Source organism: Pteropus medius, unplaced genomic scaffold (genome assembly GCF_902729225.1).
Source record: "Pteropus medius unplaced genomic scaffold, Ma_sr-lr_union100, whole genome shotgun sequence".
NCBI lineage: Eukaryota > Metazoa > Chordata > Mammalia > Chiroptera > Pteropodidae > Pteropus > Pteropus medius.
The window spans coordinates 37,726,604-37,744,036 of record NW_024351730.1 but is presented as its reverse complement, the minus strand read 5'-3'; the positions used below and the strand labels follow the sequence as shown (position 1 = coordinate 37,744,036).

Here is a 17,433-nt window from a genome sequence, read left to right as displayed (position 1 = left end):
TTGTGCATTCGCCACTACCATTTATTTAGATACAACACTGAACAAATGTAAATTACTTAGGTTCTCCACTAGAATCAGCAGTCTGGGTGCTGGGTAAAGCCCACAGGGTATTAGTCATAAAAAAATCTCCATGAGGATTCAGGAAATAGAAAAAATAACAAATAAGATATCTCATTTTTCTCTTTTATTAAAGTTTCCTGAATTCATATGCCTGGACTCAAGGGGCTTACCAACATGAGGCAGGACATAAGAGGTAAAGTGTAAGAAGTATTAAGATGGAGATAAAATGGTCTAATGTTCTTTTTTTGAATCCAAATAAAAATACAAAGTAAAGAGCTAGATATTCTAATAGTTAACAGTGCAAGGGGAAAAAAAAAAGACTATATCCAAGGAGTAACCATTTATGGACAAATAATGAAAATATATCATAAATCAAGGATTATGATTAATGCTATTCTATGCTGTTAAGAGAGAGAGAGGAGAGAGGAGAGGGAAGAGAGGAGAGAGAGGAGGGTGAGGTGGGGAGGCAGGGAGAGAAGAGAGAGAGAGAGAGAGAGAGAGAGAGAGAGAGAGAATGAATCCTTTAGAAACAGCCTGTTAAACATGTACATGTATGTCAAATTTTTGGAGCCAGACTGCCTAGATTTGAATCTTAGCTCTAATGCTCAATAGCTTTGTGAACTTGGACACATTACATTACCTCATTATTTCTTAATTTCTGTGTCCTTAAAATGTGGATAATAATAGTACTTATCTCACAGTTTGTCATGTTTAAGAAATCAGGGCCTGGCACATAATAAACATTATATAGTATGCTTGATATTATTCTTAAATGCTTTTAAAAGAAACATAAAGGGAGACATGGATTTAAAAATCCCGAAAATTTTCCAGTTTTATTGCTTTTTTCGTGTGTGATTCTAAGCAAGTAATTTGTTCTTTTGGACCAGTTCCATCGCTGGTAAAAATTTTGAAATTCTGTGAGTAGATTGAAAATATTGTTTATGCATCTGTGCCACTATCATGAGTCTAGTAAAATTATTCTCTGTGAAAACTGAAATATGTCCTTGTTTTTGTGCCACTAGGTGGTTCTATTTCCATAGTTTAGGAATAGAAACCAATAGGCAAAAAGGGACTCTTTAACATTGGTCTTAGCAATATTTTTTTAGATATGTCTCTTAGGGTGAAGACAACAAAAACAAAAATAAACAAATGGGACTAAGGCAAACCAAAAAGCTTTTGCACCACAAAGGAAACCATGAATAAAACAAAAAGGCAACCTACTGAATGGAAGAAAATATTTGTAAATGATATATCCAATGAGGGATCAATATCCAAAATATACAAAGAACTCATACAGATCAACATCAGAAAAACCCAAACAATATGATTAATTAAACCACAAAGAGATATCACCTCACACCCATCAGAATGACTATCATCAATAAATCAAAGAACAAGTGTTAGTGGGATTGCAAATTGGTAAAGCCACTATGGAAAACAGTATGGAGGTTCCTCAGAAAATTAAAAATAAAACTACCTTTTGACCCAGCAATTGCACTTCTGAGTATTCACCCCAAAAACCCCCCGAAACACTAGTTCGTAAAGAACTATACACCCCTATATTCACAGCAGCACCATTTGCAATAGCCAAAACATGGAAGCAACCTAAGTGCCCATCGATAGATGAATGGATAAAGATGTGGTACATATATACAATGGAATATTATTCAGCCATATAAAGGAATAAAATCTTGTCATTTGTGATGACCTGGATGGAACTACAGAGTATTACGCTAAGTGAAATTAGACAGAGAAAGATAAAACCATATGATTTCATTTATATGCGGAATCTAACAAGAAAATAAACAAACAAAACAGAAATAAACTCATAGGTACAAAGAACAAACTGATGATCACCAGAAGGAAAAAGGGTTGAGGGATGGGTGAAAATGGTGAAAGGAATTAAGAAGTACAAATTACCAGTTAGAAAAGTAGTCATAGGGATGTAAAGTACAGCGTAGAGAACATAGTCAATAGTATTGTAATAACTACGTATGGTGCCAGATTGGTACTAGACATCAGGGTGATAACTTCACAAGGTATATAAATATCTAATCACTATGTTGTACACCTGAAACTAATATAATATTGTATGCCAACTGTAGTTGAAAAATAAATGTAGAAAACTAGGTGAACAAATAGTGTTAGAGAATTGCAAACATTACCCATCACAGTAGTACTCTGACCCATCTAATGAGATACACTGATGCTTTAACTTCTGCTGCCAAGATATCAAGTATTTGTATAGTCCAAGGAAACAAAAATCTTCTATCCGAATCTATGGTTATATATACTATAGCACTTACTGGCCCTTAAAAGTCATTCCTGTGCAGGTCCATTTACATGCAACTGTGTAAGTGAGTGTATCACTACAGCTTATGTCTCTAGTACCTAACCTGATGCTTGCCAAAGCTCACACTTCCACTCAGTGTATGAACTTGTAGTATTGTAGTTGTGCACTAATATGCAAGTGTGTAAGAAGCAAATGTATAACATTTCATATGATTGTTTTGAAGTATCATTAAAATATTTAAGCATATAAGATATTGGGCAGAGCGCAGATAATCAATGTACTTACTGTATCACTATATTTATTTTAGATATTAATATTTATTAATATCAAAAACTTTAATATCTTATAAGTTGTGGTATAGGCAATAGTCACCACAGAAATAATTAATATTTACTTATTAAAAATCATCCTGAATACTGTCATTTTCATAAAAAATAATCACAGCAGCAATCAGTTATCTAGTTTAATTAATGGCCCAGAATAAGTTGATGTATCAAAGCTGTTTATAGTAATTTCTAATGTGTACTACAATGGTTAAATTTGATGGTCTTTACAATTTTTTAAGTTAATTACTAAAAAGAGATCTCTTTTCCCTAATGGCCATAGCAAAAGGGAATGGATGCAGGTATTTTCTGAATTCAGGGAGAGAGTTCAGGTGATAGATTAGTGTTGCACATGTGTATAAAGAGATGAGCTGGCATTTCAACAAGTGCCAGATCATGTGTCTTTCCTGGCTCTCTCTTCTTCCAGACTCACAGAGAACCGGGATGTAGAATGTCATTATTAAGAAACTTCACAGAAAGGCACAATTTAAATTGTCAACATCCATAATGCAAACCAAACAAAGAAAAAATAATGCTCACTAATTAATATTATTTTTCAGCAGTTCTTTGGAGTACATTTCCTTAGAATAAATATTTCTCTCAGGTAGAGCACCACAGGGGTAATGAGAAATGAAACACTTGATGTGATTCATTAAATATTTCTTTAATTGCTATTATGTTTGTGTATTGATTTTATTGGTTCTTTTTTTTTTTTTTTTTGCATAAAAGACCCAGAAATCAGGTCTAGAAACAAAATATATCTGTAGTGAAGAAAAAGCCGTTAACCATAATTAAAGAATAAGTAATCTTTTCCTTGACTACCTTGTTTCTGTTAAGTTTAAGATCCATTAAACTTTTCTGTGATTTTTTACTATAAAATCTCTTTCATTTTATTATGCTTTCCATTCTCAGTTCTAAGTTCATAAAAACAATGGTGTACCCCTTTGCTTAGAATCTTTCTTTCTGTTTGTTCCCTCCTCCTCATTTCCCCTTGCCCAGTTCTAGACCAGGCTTTCATTATCTCATACCTCCAGGTTTGTCTAGTCTTTGCCAATTTGAATCCATCCTAATTATCAAAATTAACCATATCTTAAATGCCATCTTCATCAATTTACTTCCGGGTTCCAGAATAGACAATAGGTTCTTGAAGCTGCTTGTGGCTTACAGTGTGAATTCTAAGCTTTGAATTTCCTTTCACATTAACTTGATGTCCTATCATTCCCCCAACACATTCTGCTCTCTCCCACTTGTATTCTGTTGTTTTCATAGTTTCTTCAAAAATTATCTATTGTGTTCCTTTCAGTCAATTCTCTACTAATCCTTCAAGGTCAAATTCAAAGCACCTCCTATGGAGAGCTTTCATTCATATTTACTTTGATAACTCTTTATTGTATGTGGTATTCAATTCTTTCACTGTCTCGACTACACAATTTAACACAATATAAATAAGCAACACTGATACTGTGTATATATATATACACACAGTATGTATATACATACATATATATATTTATTTATAAATGTCAGCACTCACTTTTAGAAATGTCTATATTGTTCAATCGTTTCATGTGCATGGGTTTTATGTCTCCAACTAGACTGCAAGTGCCTTGCAGGTAGATTCTCAATGTCATTATTGATTTTCCAGTTTGTTCTCCTGAGAATCTACTCATCAATGAATGTCTTTTGATTGATTAATCATTATTTATACCTTAACATTTTACTTCTCAATTTATGCATATTTCATTTTTATCTTATACTTAGAAGTTTTAAGAGCCAGAGTGATCACTAGGAAATTATATCATTGCTCATAATTATTTACTCCCTTCTTCCCTATATATGTGGAGTACACTTATCCATCCCATTGATTTTGGGCTTGGCCATGAGACTCTTTTTAGTTAGTAGTCTGTGGGCAGATGTAACATATGCCACATCCACGCAAGAAGCTCCAGAAGCACTGCAGGTTTCTAACAGCCTCTTTTACAACTGCTATTTGCAATGAAAAGAGCTTGTCTCAGATAAGGCTGCTTCTCCAGCCTGGGCCCTGGAATGAGAAGCTGCATAGAGTATCTGCAGTTGACTCACAACTTATAGTAGAACTTATCACATCACAGCCTTTGTATCTCATGACTGAGAAATATATATATATATATATATATATATATATATATATATATATATATATATATATATATATATATATTTAAAGTCACTGATGCATGGGTTTTGCTACAGAGAAAAACAGACTGGTGCAGAACCTTAGAGTTCATTTAACTTCCTCTTTTGCAGATAAGGAGAGAGGCCTAGATTTTTAGCTTGCTAATGGAAGAGTTATAAATTCAAGACTAGTAACTGATTTTTTTTTTTTTTAACACAAATACCTGGTTTTTTGTTATCCTAGAATTTGGAGGAATACAACTCAAATGGTTTGAAATTTGGGACTTTAGTACTACCTGGCACTGCCCTCTTGGTCTGATGTTAGCTTTTAGAAAATAGAATACCAGAAAGTAAACAAAATGTACCATCACTGTCAAATGGAATATATTTGTACCTGACAAATATTACTCTTTCTTAGGTCCAAGTTTGTTTGGTAGCAGATAGAATGGAAAGCACTGATCTCGTGAATTCTTTTCAAGCCCAACTCTTTCATATAGATTGTTAATATAAAGTATACATTTCAAAGTCTTCTTTCTTAAACAAGTTATGATAGAAAATTCTGATTTTGAGGATGGATATAATTTCTTAATAAACTATCTCCTTAATTCCATGATGAAGTCCCATATATACTTTGACTTAATAAACTATCTCCTTAATTCCATGATGAAGTCCCATATATACTTGACTCCAAGTGGTGGACTGTAATATTCTTATCCTTTTCCTTTGCAAAATTCAGATGGAACTTCCCTGTGATTATGTGTTCCAGTACATCATAACTTTAACTTGGTCCTGAAGTTTATGTTATTCTATGGTGTTCTTAGCAATAAATTAGAGAGATTAAATTGATATTTAGTCTCTAAAAGTTCGGAGACTAAATTGCTCAATTAAGTTCTAAAGAAATAATAAACACACTACTTTCTTTTGTATGTCAATTTTTTGTGGGTAAAACCAGTTATATGTAGCAATAATTTTTCCCTTTTTATGGGAAATATAATATTTTATATGCTTTAAGAAATGAATGTCTTATTGAACAACCACTTATAACTACCTTTTGTTGTTGTTGTTTATTATGCTTCTCCAAACAAAGAAAACAAAATATAATAAACTAAAGAGGGTAACCAAGTGGATTTTCTTTTTCTATGCTTCCTCTCCTTATTTGGACCACAAACAAATCTTACCTTTGTGAAAAAACATCCCGGTAAGGACTGCCATGTTGCAATGCAATGCCGTATCCCCGATCAGCAACGGTGTTTCCGATGGTGTAAAAGGAACAATCTGGGTCATTGATAGCCACATATTCCAATACAGCTGCATCCCATACAAAAGCATAATTTCCATATTTTACCTGTGAAATTATGGAAAACAAAAGAAGGAAATAAAATTTAAGGTAGGAATTTTAAGTTATATAGACGGGATAAAAAATTACTTTGGGGTGTGTGTGTGTGTGTGTGTGTGTGTGTGTGTGTGTGTGTATTTATATATAGTGCAAAAAAATGATAGCACCTTTATTTCTAAGCACCTATTCTGAATGAGAATTTGGCTTTTGATTAACTTATAGCTCTGTGCTCCAGGAAAAGTGATAAAGTTAGAACATTAACTATGTTTCTAAGCAGCAGTTCTTATAGTAAAATGACCCCTGTGTAGTAATGGTCACATGGACTGGGATTAAAATAAATACACAAAAGGAAGCCATGTCTTTGAGCTTCTCCGAGAACAGTAATTCTTGAAATTGGATTTGTTTCTTGTGAACCCTGGAGTTGTTTAAGAGATAGTGGCTCATTCGGATTGTTAGGCTTCTAAGCCAGGTAGACTTTTGCTCCCACCCACTATGGATATCATCTCCTTGCAAATGACCTATATTCTAAATGAATGCTGCAAGTACAATTGACATTAAAGAGAAAGAATTGATACTGTCCTGCTGGCAATACATATTTTCTGTCCTGCGTCTTAATTTAATCTGTTGCAAAGTGTGGCTTATGGCAATCTTGCAGCTGGACTGAGAAGAAACCCTTTTGGTGGGCATTGTAATGAGGAAAAAATAATATACAACTTTCTTTGTTATCATTTAGGAAATACAACTTTATTTTGGTTTGTTTATAATATCTTTTAGTGATAATTTTTCTCTCAGTAATCACTCAAACCTGTCACATATTTGTCAAAAATAAAAAACAATCTTGATAAAGCTAATTTAGAAAATTAAAAACAAAAACAAAACAAACTGAGATATAATCAGTGGAAAATACATACCAGATGCCAAAGCTTTAAGACAGAAAAATAACTGTAAACTATTTCATTAAAAATAAATAAAAAATAAAATTATTATGTATAAATATAAAACTTAATAAATTCATTAAATAAACAATAATTATTTCAAATGTTCAGTTTGTTTATTTAGTTATTGTAAGGGAAAGTAATTTCCTGGTAAATTTAATTAGGGAAAAAGAAAAGTAAATGTAAATACAGATAGTTGAAGCGACGTCAGCAAGATGGGGATTAGTAGGTCCCCAGTCTTTGTTCCCTCACAGAAACAATTTGGCAGCATTCCATGTACAAAAGTGCCCTTTAGGATCACTTTTTGGGAACTTTGGGACCCAGGTTGTAAAAACCTGGTGGAGTCCAAGATAGAGGAAGGATACATTGAGAAGACAGGCTCATACTCGAGTGGCTGGCCAGCCAATTGTGGTCCTGGCTGCAGTATCAGAGCAGCCTTGTCCTCCTGTGGACTTGGCTTTAGACCTGTAAAGGTATAAGGCAAGGATGTCCACATCACAACTTCTATTCAAAATAGTCCTGGAAGTTCTAGCCAGAGCAATTAGACAAGGAAAAAAAAAAAAAAAAAAAAAAAGCAAGACCCAAATCAAAAAGGTAGAAGTGAAATTATCTCTATTTGCAGATGACATAATCGTACATGTAGAAATCCTGAACACTAATCAAACAAAGAAAAAAACCTGTTAGAACTAATCAACACATTCAGTAAAGTTGCATAACAAAATCAACATACAAAAAATCAATAGCATTTCTATGTACAAATAATGAACTGCATGAAAAAGAAATAAAAAAAAACACCATTTATAATTGCAACAAAAAGAATAAAATACTCAGGAAAAACTTAAGAGGTGAAAGATTTTTACCCTAAAAATGACAAAATTGAGATAAAGGAAGTTAAAATAGATAAGTAAATGGAAAGAAATCTTGTGATCATGGTTTAGAGCAATCACTGTTGTTAAAATGTTCATCCTATCCAAAGTGATCTACAGATTCAGTGCTATCTCTATCAAAATTCCCACGCCTTTATGGAAGTGGAAAAATGCCTAAAATTCATATGTAACCACAAAAGACCAAAATAGCCAAGGCAATCCTAAACAAGAAGAACAAAGCTGGAGGGATCATGTTGCCTAATTTTAGAACATGTTACCAAACTATAGTAATCAAAACAGTATGGCACTGTCATAAAAATAGATTCATGGACCAGAGTAGAAATCCCAGAAATAAATCCATACTTTTATGTTCAACTGACCTTTTACAAGGGTGCCGAGAACACACAATGGAGAAAGGCTAGCTCTTTCAATAAATGGTGTTGTGAAAACTGAATATACGCATGCAGAAGAATGATATTGAACCTCATATCATATCATATACAAAAATCACCTCAAAATGGATTAAAGACTTAAACATAAGACCTAAAACCATAAAATGCCTAAAAGAAAACATAGGGAAAGTATCTTGACATTGGTCTGGCAATGATTTTTAAATATGACGACCAAAATCACAAGCAACAAAACCAAAAATAAACAAATGAAATTGTATCAAGTTAAAAAGCTTCTGCATAGCAAATGAAATAATCAGTAGAATAAAAAGGCAAGCTATGAAATGGGGAAAAAACATAAACCAAATATTTGATAAGGAGCTCATATCCAAAATATATAAGTAATTCCTACAGCTCAAGAGCAAAAAAAACCCAACCAATTTAAAAAATAAGAAAAGGATATTACTTAAAAAGAACATACAAAGGTCAAGAGATGTATAAAAGGTGCTCAAATATCATCAGAGAAATGGAAATCAAAAATCATCAGAGAAATGGAAATCAAAACTACAAAGAGATATCATCTCACATCTGTCAGAATGGCTATTATGAAAAAGACATAAGGTAAGTGTTGGTAAGGATGTGGAGAAAAGGGGAATATTTTATATTATTGGTGGGAATGTAAATTAGTGCAGCTATTAAGAGGTTCTTCAAAAAATTAAAATTAGAACTACCATATGATCCAATAATCCCAACTCTGGATATATATCCAAAGGAAATGAAATCAGTTTCTCAAAGAAATATCTGCACTACCATGTTAATCACCATGTTACTCATGATAGCCAAGATATGGCAACAACCTAAATGTCTATCGATGGATGAATGGATACAGAAAATATATAATGGAATATAATTCATCCTTATAAATGAAGAAAATTCTGCCATGAGCAACCACATGGATGAACTTGGAGGGCATTCTAACTGTAATAAGCTAAACACAGAAAGACAAATACTACATAATATCACTTATATGTGGAATACAAAATAGTTGAATTCATGGAAGTACAGAGTAAAATGGTGGTTGCCAGGGATTGGCGGGAGGGGAAAGGATGGAGAGATGTTGGTCAAAAGATACAAAGTTACACTTAGGCAAGATGAGTAAATTCTGAAGATTTAGTGTATAGCATCGTGAGTACAGTTAACAGTATTATATACTTGAAATTTACTAAGAGGGTAGATCTTAAGTAGTCCCATGACAAAAAATAAAACAAAATGGTAACTATGTGAGGTGATAGGTATGTTGCTTAGCTGCATCCTGGTGATCATTTCATAATGTATATGCATATTAAAACATCAAGATCAAGTTGAACACCTTAAATATATACTTTTTTGGCAATTTAATTCAATAAAACTAAAAAAGTACAGATAGCGACTGGAAATAAAATAAAATATTCAAAAACAGGTTAAAAAAGATTATACATGATTCTATAGGAATAAAATTTAAATATTAATAATTTTGAAAATTTCAGGAGAATAGAGAAATTACTAAATTTTCTCAAGAAGTAGAAACTTCTGGAGCACAAAGATCTAAAATAACTTTGATACTAAACTAGGAGAAACATACAAATCTCAGAGTCGTAAAAGTATCAGCAAACAGATTTTAATGGTATATTAAAAGAATAATGGTATATTAAAAGAATAATGTAGCATTATTAAACGGGAAAAGCAATACTGGTTCAGTATTATGAAGGTTGTTGGGATAATATATCTTATAAATCAAGCTTTATAAAAATTTTAAATGGTATTTCAACAGACACCAAAAAGACTTTTGACAAAATTGAAAACCATTATCTATCTATCCACTTAATAAAGTAGGAATAAAAAAAATTCTTCTTTAATGAGGTATGGAATAACTCCCTCAAATAAGCAACAAATGGATTGGAAACTGAAATTCTAATGGTATTACCATTAAAGTAAAGAAAATGATGTTTTCTATTACCCTAAAACAATGCAATTGTGATCATTTCAGCCTATATAATAAGGAAGGAAACAAAGATATGATTTTAAATTATTAAGACAAAATTATTATTTGATAACATGTATGAAACTTAAAAAAATCAAATAAAAAATCTTAGAAAATAATAAATATTTCAACAAAATATCTATATAAATAGATATATACAAATCAGTTGCTTTTCTATTAATACAGCAATGAGACAATATATAATTTGAGTAAAAATATTTACACTAAATATAAATAAAGAAAACTTCAATACTTTACTGAAGAAGACTTAAACTTGCTTCTAGATAAGATGTAATATATTTCTAAAAGAATAGATGCGTAATAGTAAAAGAAACATCAATTTTCCTTAGGTTATTTGATACTTAATGTAATCTCAATGAAATGTTGAATGGATATTTTAGAATTAAAAAAACTTTTTGCATATTTAATTGCAAGAAAACAGATGAGAATAGCAAGGAAATTTTGAAAATAAAAAATAATGATTGGAGACTTAGAATATTAAGTGGCGAAAATGCTATAAAGCTTAAAAATTAAACAGCATGGAAGTTATCTGCAAATAGGAAATCTGTGGAATAGAAAAAAAGTCTACAAAACTGATAAAAGTATATAAATGTCACATACAGACTATATTACAAAGACCATAAATCAAATCAGAATGACAAACATAAAATATTTTAAAAATAAGAGTGAGGCAGGTGATTATTTCAAAAAGGCCAATATTAGAGTACTGTGTCACACCGTATACAAAACAAATTCCTATAGTGTAATAAATTCATTATAATGCAAAAAGAACCCACGTTGAAAAAACCCTACAAAACTAGAGAAAGAGGTAAAACTGTATTTTTCTGATACAGGGGAAAATTGGGATATCTAAACATAAAAGTAAAAGAAGAAAATATAAATAAATATTTGACATATTTAACTACTGCTCTTTAAATATTTTTGCCTAGACCAAGCCAACATCAGATACTCAATAAAATGTTTTACAAGAAATATGTTTTAAAACCTGTAGACTGGTTTACTGTACTTAGTGGATACTTAGCATTTCTTATTGGGGGTGAAACACAACGAAATCATGAGATATTGAAACAGATAAATCATTCCATGCAGCTACTCACAGAGTGTCTACTATACACCAGGCACTATGATAGGTACTACAGGTCAGTGCTTCTCAAAATGTGATGCTAAGACCAATATCATCAGAATTACCAAAGGATTCTAGTGTTAAAAGATGAACTCCAGATATAAACCTGGACTTACTGCATTAGAATGTTTGGTGTTCGATACCTGGGAATATGCATTTTAACAACTTGGGAAGTTGACAATCTTGACAGCTTATGTACACCAATTTTTGAATAAAAATTTTTTTGATAAAAATTGAATAATATAATCAGGAATAATTTTACTTATACAAGGATCAATATAATTATAAAAATACTAGTAGTTTTTTATAATTATATTAGAGTGTTGATGTGGGACAAGGAAAAATACTTGGTAGATTTCCTCTACATTGATTACTTATACCCACAGGGTTATCCCACAGTGCTTCCTCCCTTTTACTGATCTTTTGCAGTAATCACTATAGTGGAGAAAAAATAATTTTCCCTCAACTTTATGAGTTCTTAGCTGAGACCACTGTAGCAAAAGAGAGATTAACGAGAAAAATGAACAGAAGTTTATCAACTTGTATTCCCCATGTATACATGGGAGATATACAGGTAAAAATGAGTAACTCAAAGAGGTGGCTTAGAATTCAGGATTAAATACCATCTAAATAGGGAAAGGGGAGAGGAAAGCATAACTTTTAGGAGAGAGTGAACGATTGTAGGGAAAGATGAATGGTCTTTAGAAGAATGAATGAGAGGTGTGATAGTCGTGACAAAGTTTGCCCAGGTGTGGTGTTGACTTCTAGTCTCTTCTGTAGTGAGAGTCATTTCCTGGTCGATAAAACTTCTGAAGAGAAATTTATGAAAACCGAGTCTCTTTTATCTTTGAGTAAATAAGGGAAGTTCAGAGAAATACTTCCTTGCATTTGTTGTTTTTCAAGTGCTTTACAGCTCAAAATAATAAATATGCCAGAGGGGCATATTTTGTGGTGGCATATTTTCTACTACCTTCGCTCACCAACTTTCATATTTCTTTTTAACTTCCTGGGTCTAAACCTACAGTAACAGAGAAATAGCAGTGACCTTGAAACCTCCTCTAACAACCTGCTTTGATTTTTGCTATTCTCTTCTGTTTCAAACAGCCACTCTAGCCTCCTGATGCCCCTTGTAGCTTCCTTACAACCCTCAAGGGATCTCCTCCACTGGGGACATAATGCTTTGCTGTTAAAAAAATAGAGTTCTAGCACTGTTGTTACTGCTTTGTGAATTGTAGAGCTCTATTTAAATGTATGGTAATATTATCATTGCCATTATATACATGTTTCTAGTAATTCTAATCATACAAAGCATTGTGAATGCATTTTTAAAAAGAGAACCATTAAAACAGTATGATTATAGCTTGTAGCAATGCCAACAAAACGTTGCATAGTAACCCAAATTATTTTAGCTTTAAAAAATATCTCTGGCCTTTTTCATCTACTAAAACATACAATCACTATCCTTTAGGTGATTTTTTATGTTAAATTAAAGCTATCTAGAAAATATTCATCAACGAAACCTAAAGTCACTTTTCAACAAACTAATAATTGAAGGTTTTGCCTAGGAAATTTTCAACTGTCTGACTAGGTGATAAATATTACTTAAAATTTTCCAACTAGTTTTTGTCCTTGAGGTCATGTTTGGATAAGCAGCTAAATTATGAGTCACTGATTTATTTATCAGTGGATTCCATGTCAGCAAAGTACTTCATACCAGGTTAAACAGAAGGCAAAAGTATATGCAGGAGCTCCATGTCAACATATTCCCGACCTCATTTGTGAGGAAGGGAAAATAATCCAAAGTGACATCTACCTCCAATATTATCAATCTCTGGTCCCCAAAGGAGAAATACAAGAATGTTGTGGTGATTGATGGACCATGGTAGCTACCAATGTTCAACACCTGTCTTCATAATAGTGCTGAGTTCCCAGTAGCTTGTGATGAATTTCTCACTGCTTAAATAACGCTAGGAGGTAAGATTTTGCTTCATTTTTACAATATTTCTACAGTACTTTTTCTTTGAATTCCATTTTACCAACAATCATTACGCATTAATTTTAAAATCCTGAAGGTGAGTAAAACTTGGCCCCAGCCTTCAAGCTGCTTACAACTCAGTAGTATAGAGAAGTCAAGCACTAATTACTGTAGCCCAAATAAGTACCATAAAAGAAGCTTGAAGTGTTAAAATGGTTTAAAGAAAGAGAAACTTGATTTTCACTGGGGGGAATCAGGACAGCTTGCTTAAATATTCTGACAATTGAAATAGTAGTACAAGAAAACTACAAATATTTAAGTTTCTTATCTTTAGTGCCTAACTGATTAAACATAGAAACCCTTTGGAGACCATTTCTTGTTCATGCACACTCTTCTAACCTTCTAGTTTTCTGCAATTTTCCATCTGTCAGGTGAAGAACTGTAAACATTCAATGTTATTTCCTCAAATATTTGCATTTCTTGCCAAGAAAAAGTGAGGAATGGAAAATGGATTTTCAAAACCTGCACCTGTGCTGCTCACCATGTTATGGATTATGGCATATTAATCTTCCTCTTTGAATCCTCTTGTCTTGCTGTATGCCCCTGTTCCAATGTTTCTATCATGATTTAAGGCTAAAAATACTTTTCTTTTTGATTCGTTAAGCAGTAGTCTCTAGTAATAACTGCAGGATCACATGTCATAAACAAAGATGCACTACTTTCATCACTACCTGTTACCCCGATGACCTTTGTTTTAATTGGGAAACCATATTCTTTCCTCACACAAATTTTTAAATTAGCAAATTACTTAAAAGCTTACTTCAAAATCTCTTATCTACAGAGAGACACTAATGATGATTCTTTTTTATTAAAAATTCAATGGGGAAAATTTTGGAAAGAGGACATTTAAAACAAAGTGTAAGAGAAAATTTCCCCTCACTGAAGACAAAATATTCTCTGTTCTCTATTTTTTTCCCCATGATAATAACTAATATTTATGAAACATTTTCACTCTCAAAATATGCCTTTTACATATTAATTTATCTGTTCTTTACAACACTGTGAAGAAGCTAATATTATGATACCTAACTCACTGATGTAGTAATGGAACTTGATCTACAGTCATACCAATTACTAGTGGTAGATTTGAAACTGGTGCTTAAGAAAATCTCCTATGCATTTTTTTAATATTAAAGATACATTCTGGGAAATATTTGCCATAGGAATGCAAAAATTTGAGATATGGTAGTCTTTGCCTTCAAGGTATAGTCTATCTAGTTTGAGAAATAATATTTATGTGAATAAAAATAATGCATGAAAGAAACGAAATCTCTTTAATGCTATTAACACAATTGAAAGTTGAGCTTTTTAAAACAGATTGCTTATTCGTCAAAATCATTGGAATGAATGAATAGTGGGTTTATATAATCCCAGACCCCTGAAGCCTGTTGATTTTGTGACCGTTGCTATCTAAGCACTTCTTGATTTTCAGGATTAAAAAGAAAGCAGAGATTTTTAAAATTAAAATAAAGGCTACAGAATGGAAATTTATTATTTTTGCTCATCAAATAAAAATTAAATGAGAACAATGTGGGAGAAATAAATTCTAACCTTGCATACTAATCTGCTAACTTCTTTACAATTTAAACTAATGGTCAGTTGGGAATAAAGTAATTATGAATTACAAGTGCAAAGAATTATGATTAATCCAGACTGATCTATAGTGGTCCTTATAATTTATTACTCACATAAGTCTTTAAGATGGAGATGGCTTTAATATTTATGACATATGGTTCTAGGTGATGGCCTCTCACACTTTGGGCAAATTAATAATTTAGTATCATTCATCAATTCTTCTGAATTTATACAGCACAATAAATCATGCTCAAGTCCAAATTTTAGAGTTTAAGATGGACTTTTAATATATATGTGGTTTTGTTTACTGCTGCCTTAATTATTGGCCTACTTTATTTTATCTGCTATTATTTTGAAAGTTGAATTTGTGCTCCAAGATAGGCATCCCAGGACACAAATTTTCACAAGGACAATATAAATATGTTTAAAATAAATATCAGCTTATTTATAAAATATCTTTTTAACTTAGAAAAAAGCAATATGTCTACCGCTAAATCTTACCTTTTGCTTTTCTTTTTTTGAGGCTGTTAGAATACTAAATATATTTTTTAAAGTTTTTGAAAGTGCTCTGGGAACGTGAAAAACTGAACATAGCTTCCTTCTTCTCCACTGAAAATGTTCTCTTGAAGCAAATGGCTGGTAGAGTTTAGAAATAGAGGCTACGAAGGCCTGGAGTCCTGGTTAATTTTGTATGAGAAAGAACTCTTAATTCTTTCCTTCAGGTTGGGTGGCCCGAGAAAACCAGTGGAACCTCCAAGGGAAGGTGATAATAAAACTAAATGCTCAGTTCATGGAAATTTGTGGACCTCAAGTTCTCCTGCCCTCCTTCTTCAAATGTTTGTCCCCATGAATATGTCTGTTCTGTTGCCTTTAAATTGGCCAGAAAGAAGTTGAATAGATGGGCAGAGATCTACTAGTCCTGGAGCCTGAGACAAACTGGAAGACTAGAGAACCCACAGCTTCTTCCAGATGCTTCAGGAAGGGGATTTTTGAATCATTTTCTTCTACGCTGCTAGCCTACAAGGAAAGAGGACATTTCATCTGCAATTAGCAAGACTGGCAATTACCAGGGGAAGCCATCAATCAGGCTTGACTCTCTATAAGCTGGAAAAGAAACATAACCCATGTAGTGACCTTGGTTAGAAATGGAAAGATGAATCAGAACAAGCAGAATACATCTTGGGGAAATTGCATTGTGGTAATAGTAAGATTACAATTCTAAAAGAAAAATAAACAAAGCATCTAATCAGATTCAACTGTAAGTCTAAAAGGGTCTATCTGGCTATGAACTATCAAACAAACCTCAATTTCTCAAACAAAAAATTGATAGAAAAAGTCTAGGTTTTGGCAATGGATATAGAAGGTCAGGGGAAGTATAAAATTCATATAGCAGCATTTTTTTTTTTTTAGCAGATTTATATGACACAGGTTATCTGTCTTCTGCAGTTGCTGTCACTATTTTTCCTCCTGACTGCCAATGCTGGCAATTGTGACATGCTGTTGACAATAACGAGTTATCCATTGTTGTGTGCTAAGACTTAAGTGTGCAACCTAAGTGCATTGTAATTACAACTGTTAACAGTCCTTTGTCTATGGATTGGTTCTTGTTCTTGGTATCAAGATGATGCTAATTTAATTTTTGACATTGTGAATACTGTCATCATTTTTCCCTAAGAGTTCAGATGATGAAAATGAGAATGATTATAATACTAATAGCAGCATGATCCAGACATTACCAAAAAGGAAGGCTAAATAATAGGACACAAATAACTGAATTATAAAGGTAGATAACCAAAACAGCATGCTGCATAATATGCAGAAAAGAATTTGAAATTAGGTGTGGTAGAAAAAGAACTGTGAAAGCACACATGGAGACTGAATCTCACAAGATTCTAAATCAATCAGAAATTTTTGTGTCTCCCAAAAGACAACAACATTCAGCTGAAAATAGCAGCTGCTGAATTAGTTTGGGCATACCACTGAACAAACATACATTATTGTGTTGTTCCCCTGATAACTTTATGAAACTGAATAAAGCTATTTTTCCTGATTCTGAAGTTTCTAATAAAATGCGCTATGGAAAAACAAAAGGAGGAAATTTTGATAACAAATGAGTTCAACCTTTATAGTATAGAACTGATTCTTTCATATTTTACCTGAATGATGATGTTTTCCACAGTAAAGTTATGTGTCATATAGTGGCCACAAAAAAAATGATCCCTTTAGCTTTTATGTATTTTGATTTAAAAAAATATAGTGTCAAATTATCTGTTTGATTTCCATGAAGTTTTAATAAAACTGCA

At 32.4% G+C, this 17,433-nt stretch overlaps 1 protein-coding gene across 3 annotated transcripts in view; it reads right to left on the bottom strand.

Moving 5' to 3' along the window:
- Positions 1-17,433, bottom strand: part of GRID2 (glutamate ionotropic receptor delta type subunit 2) — a 1,244,525-nt gene that overhangs the window by 105,095 nt on the left and 1,121,997 nt on the right. For all 3 annotated transcript variants that reach the window (XM_039845721.1, XM_039845720.1, XM_039845722.1), the window contains one exon: positions 6,009-6,175. In XM_039845721.1, the coding sequence (XP_039701655.1) occupies positions 6,009-6,175 (167 nt within the window). The remainder of the gene's footprint in view (positions 1-6,008; positions 6,176-17,433) is intronic.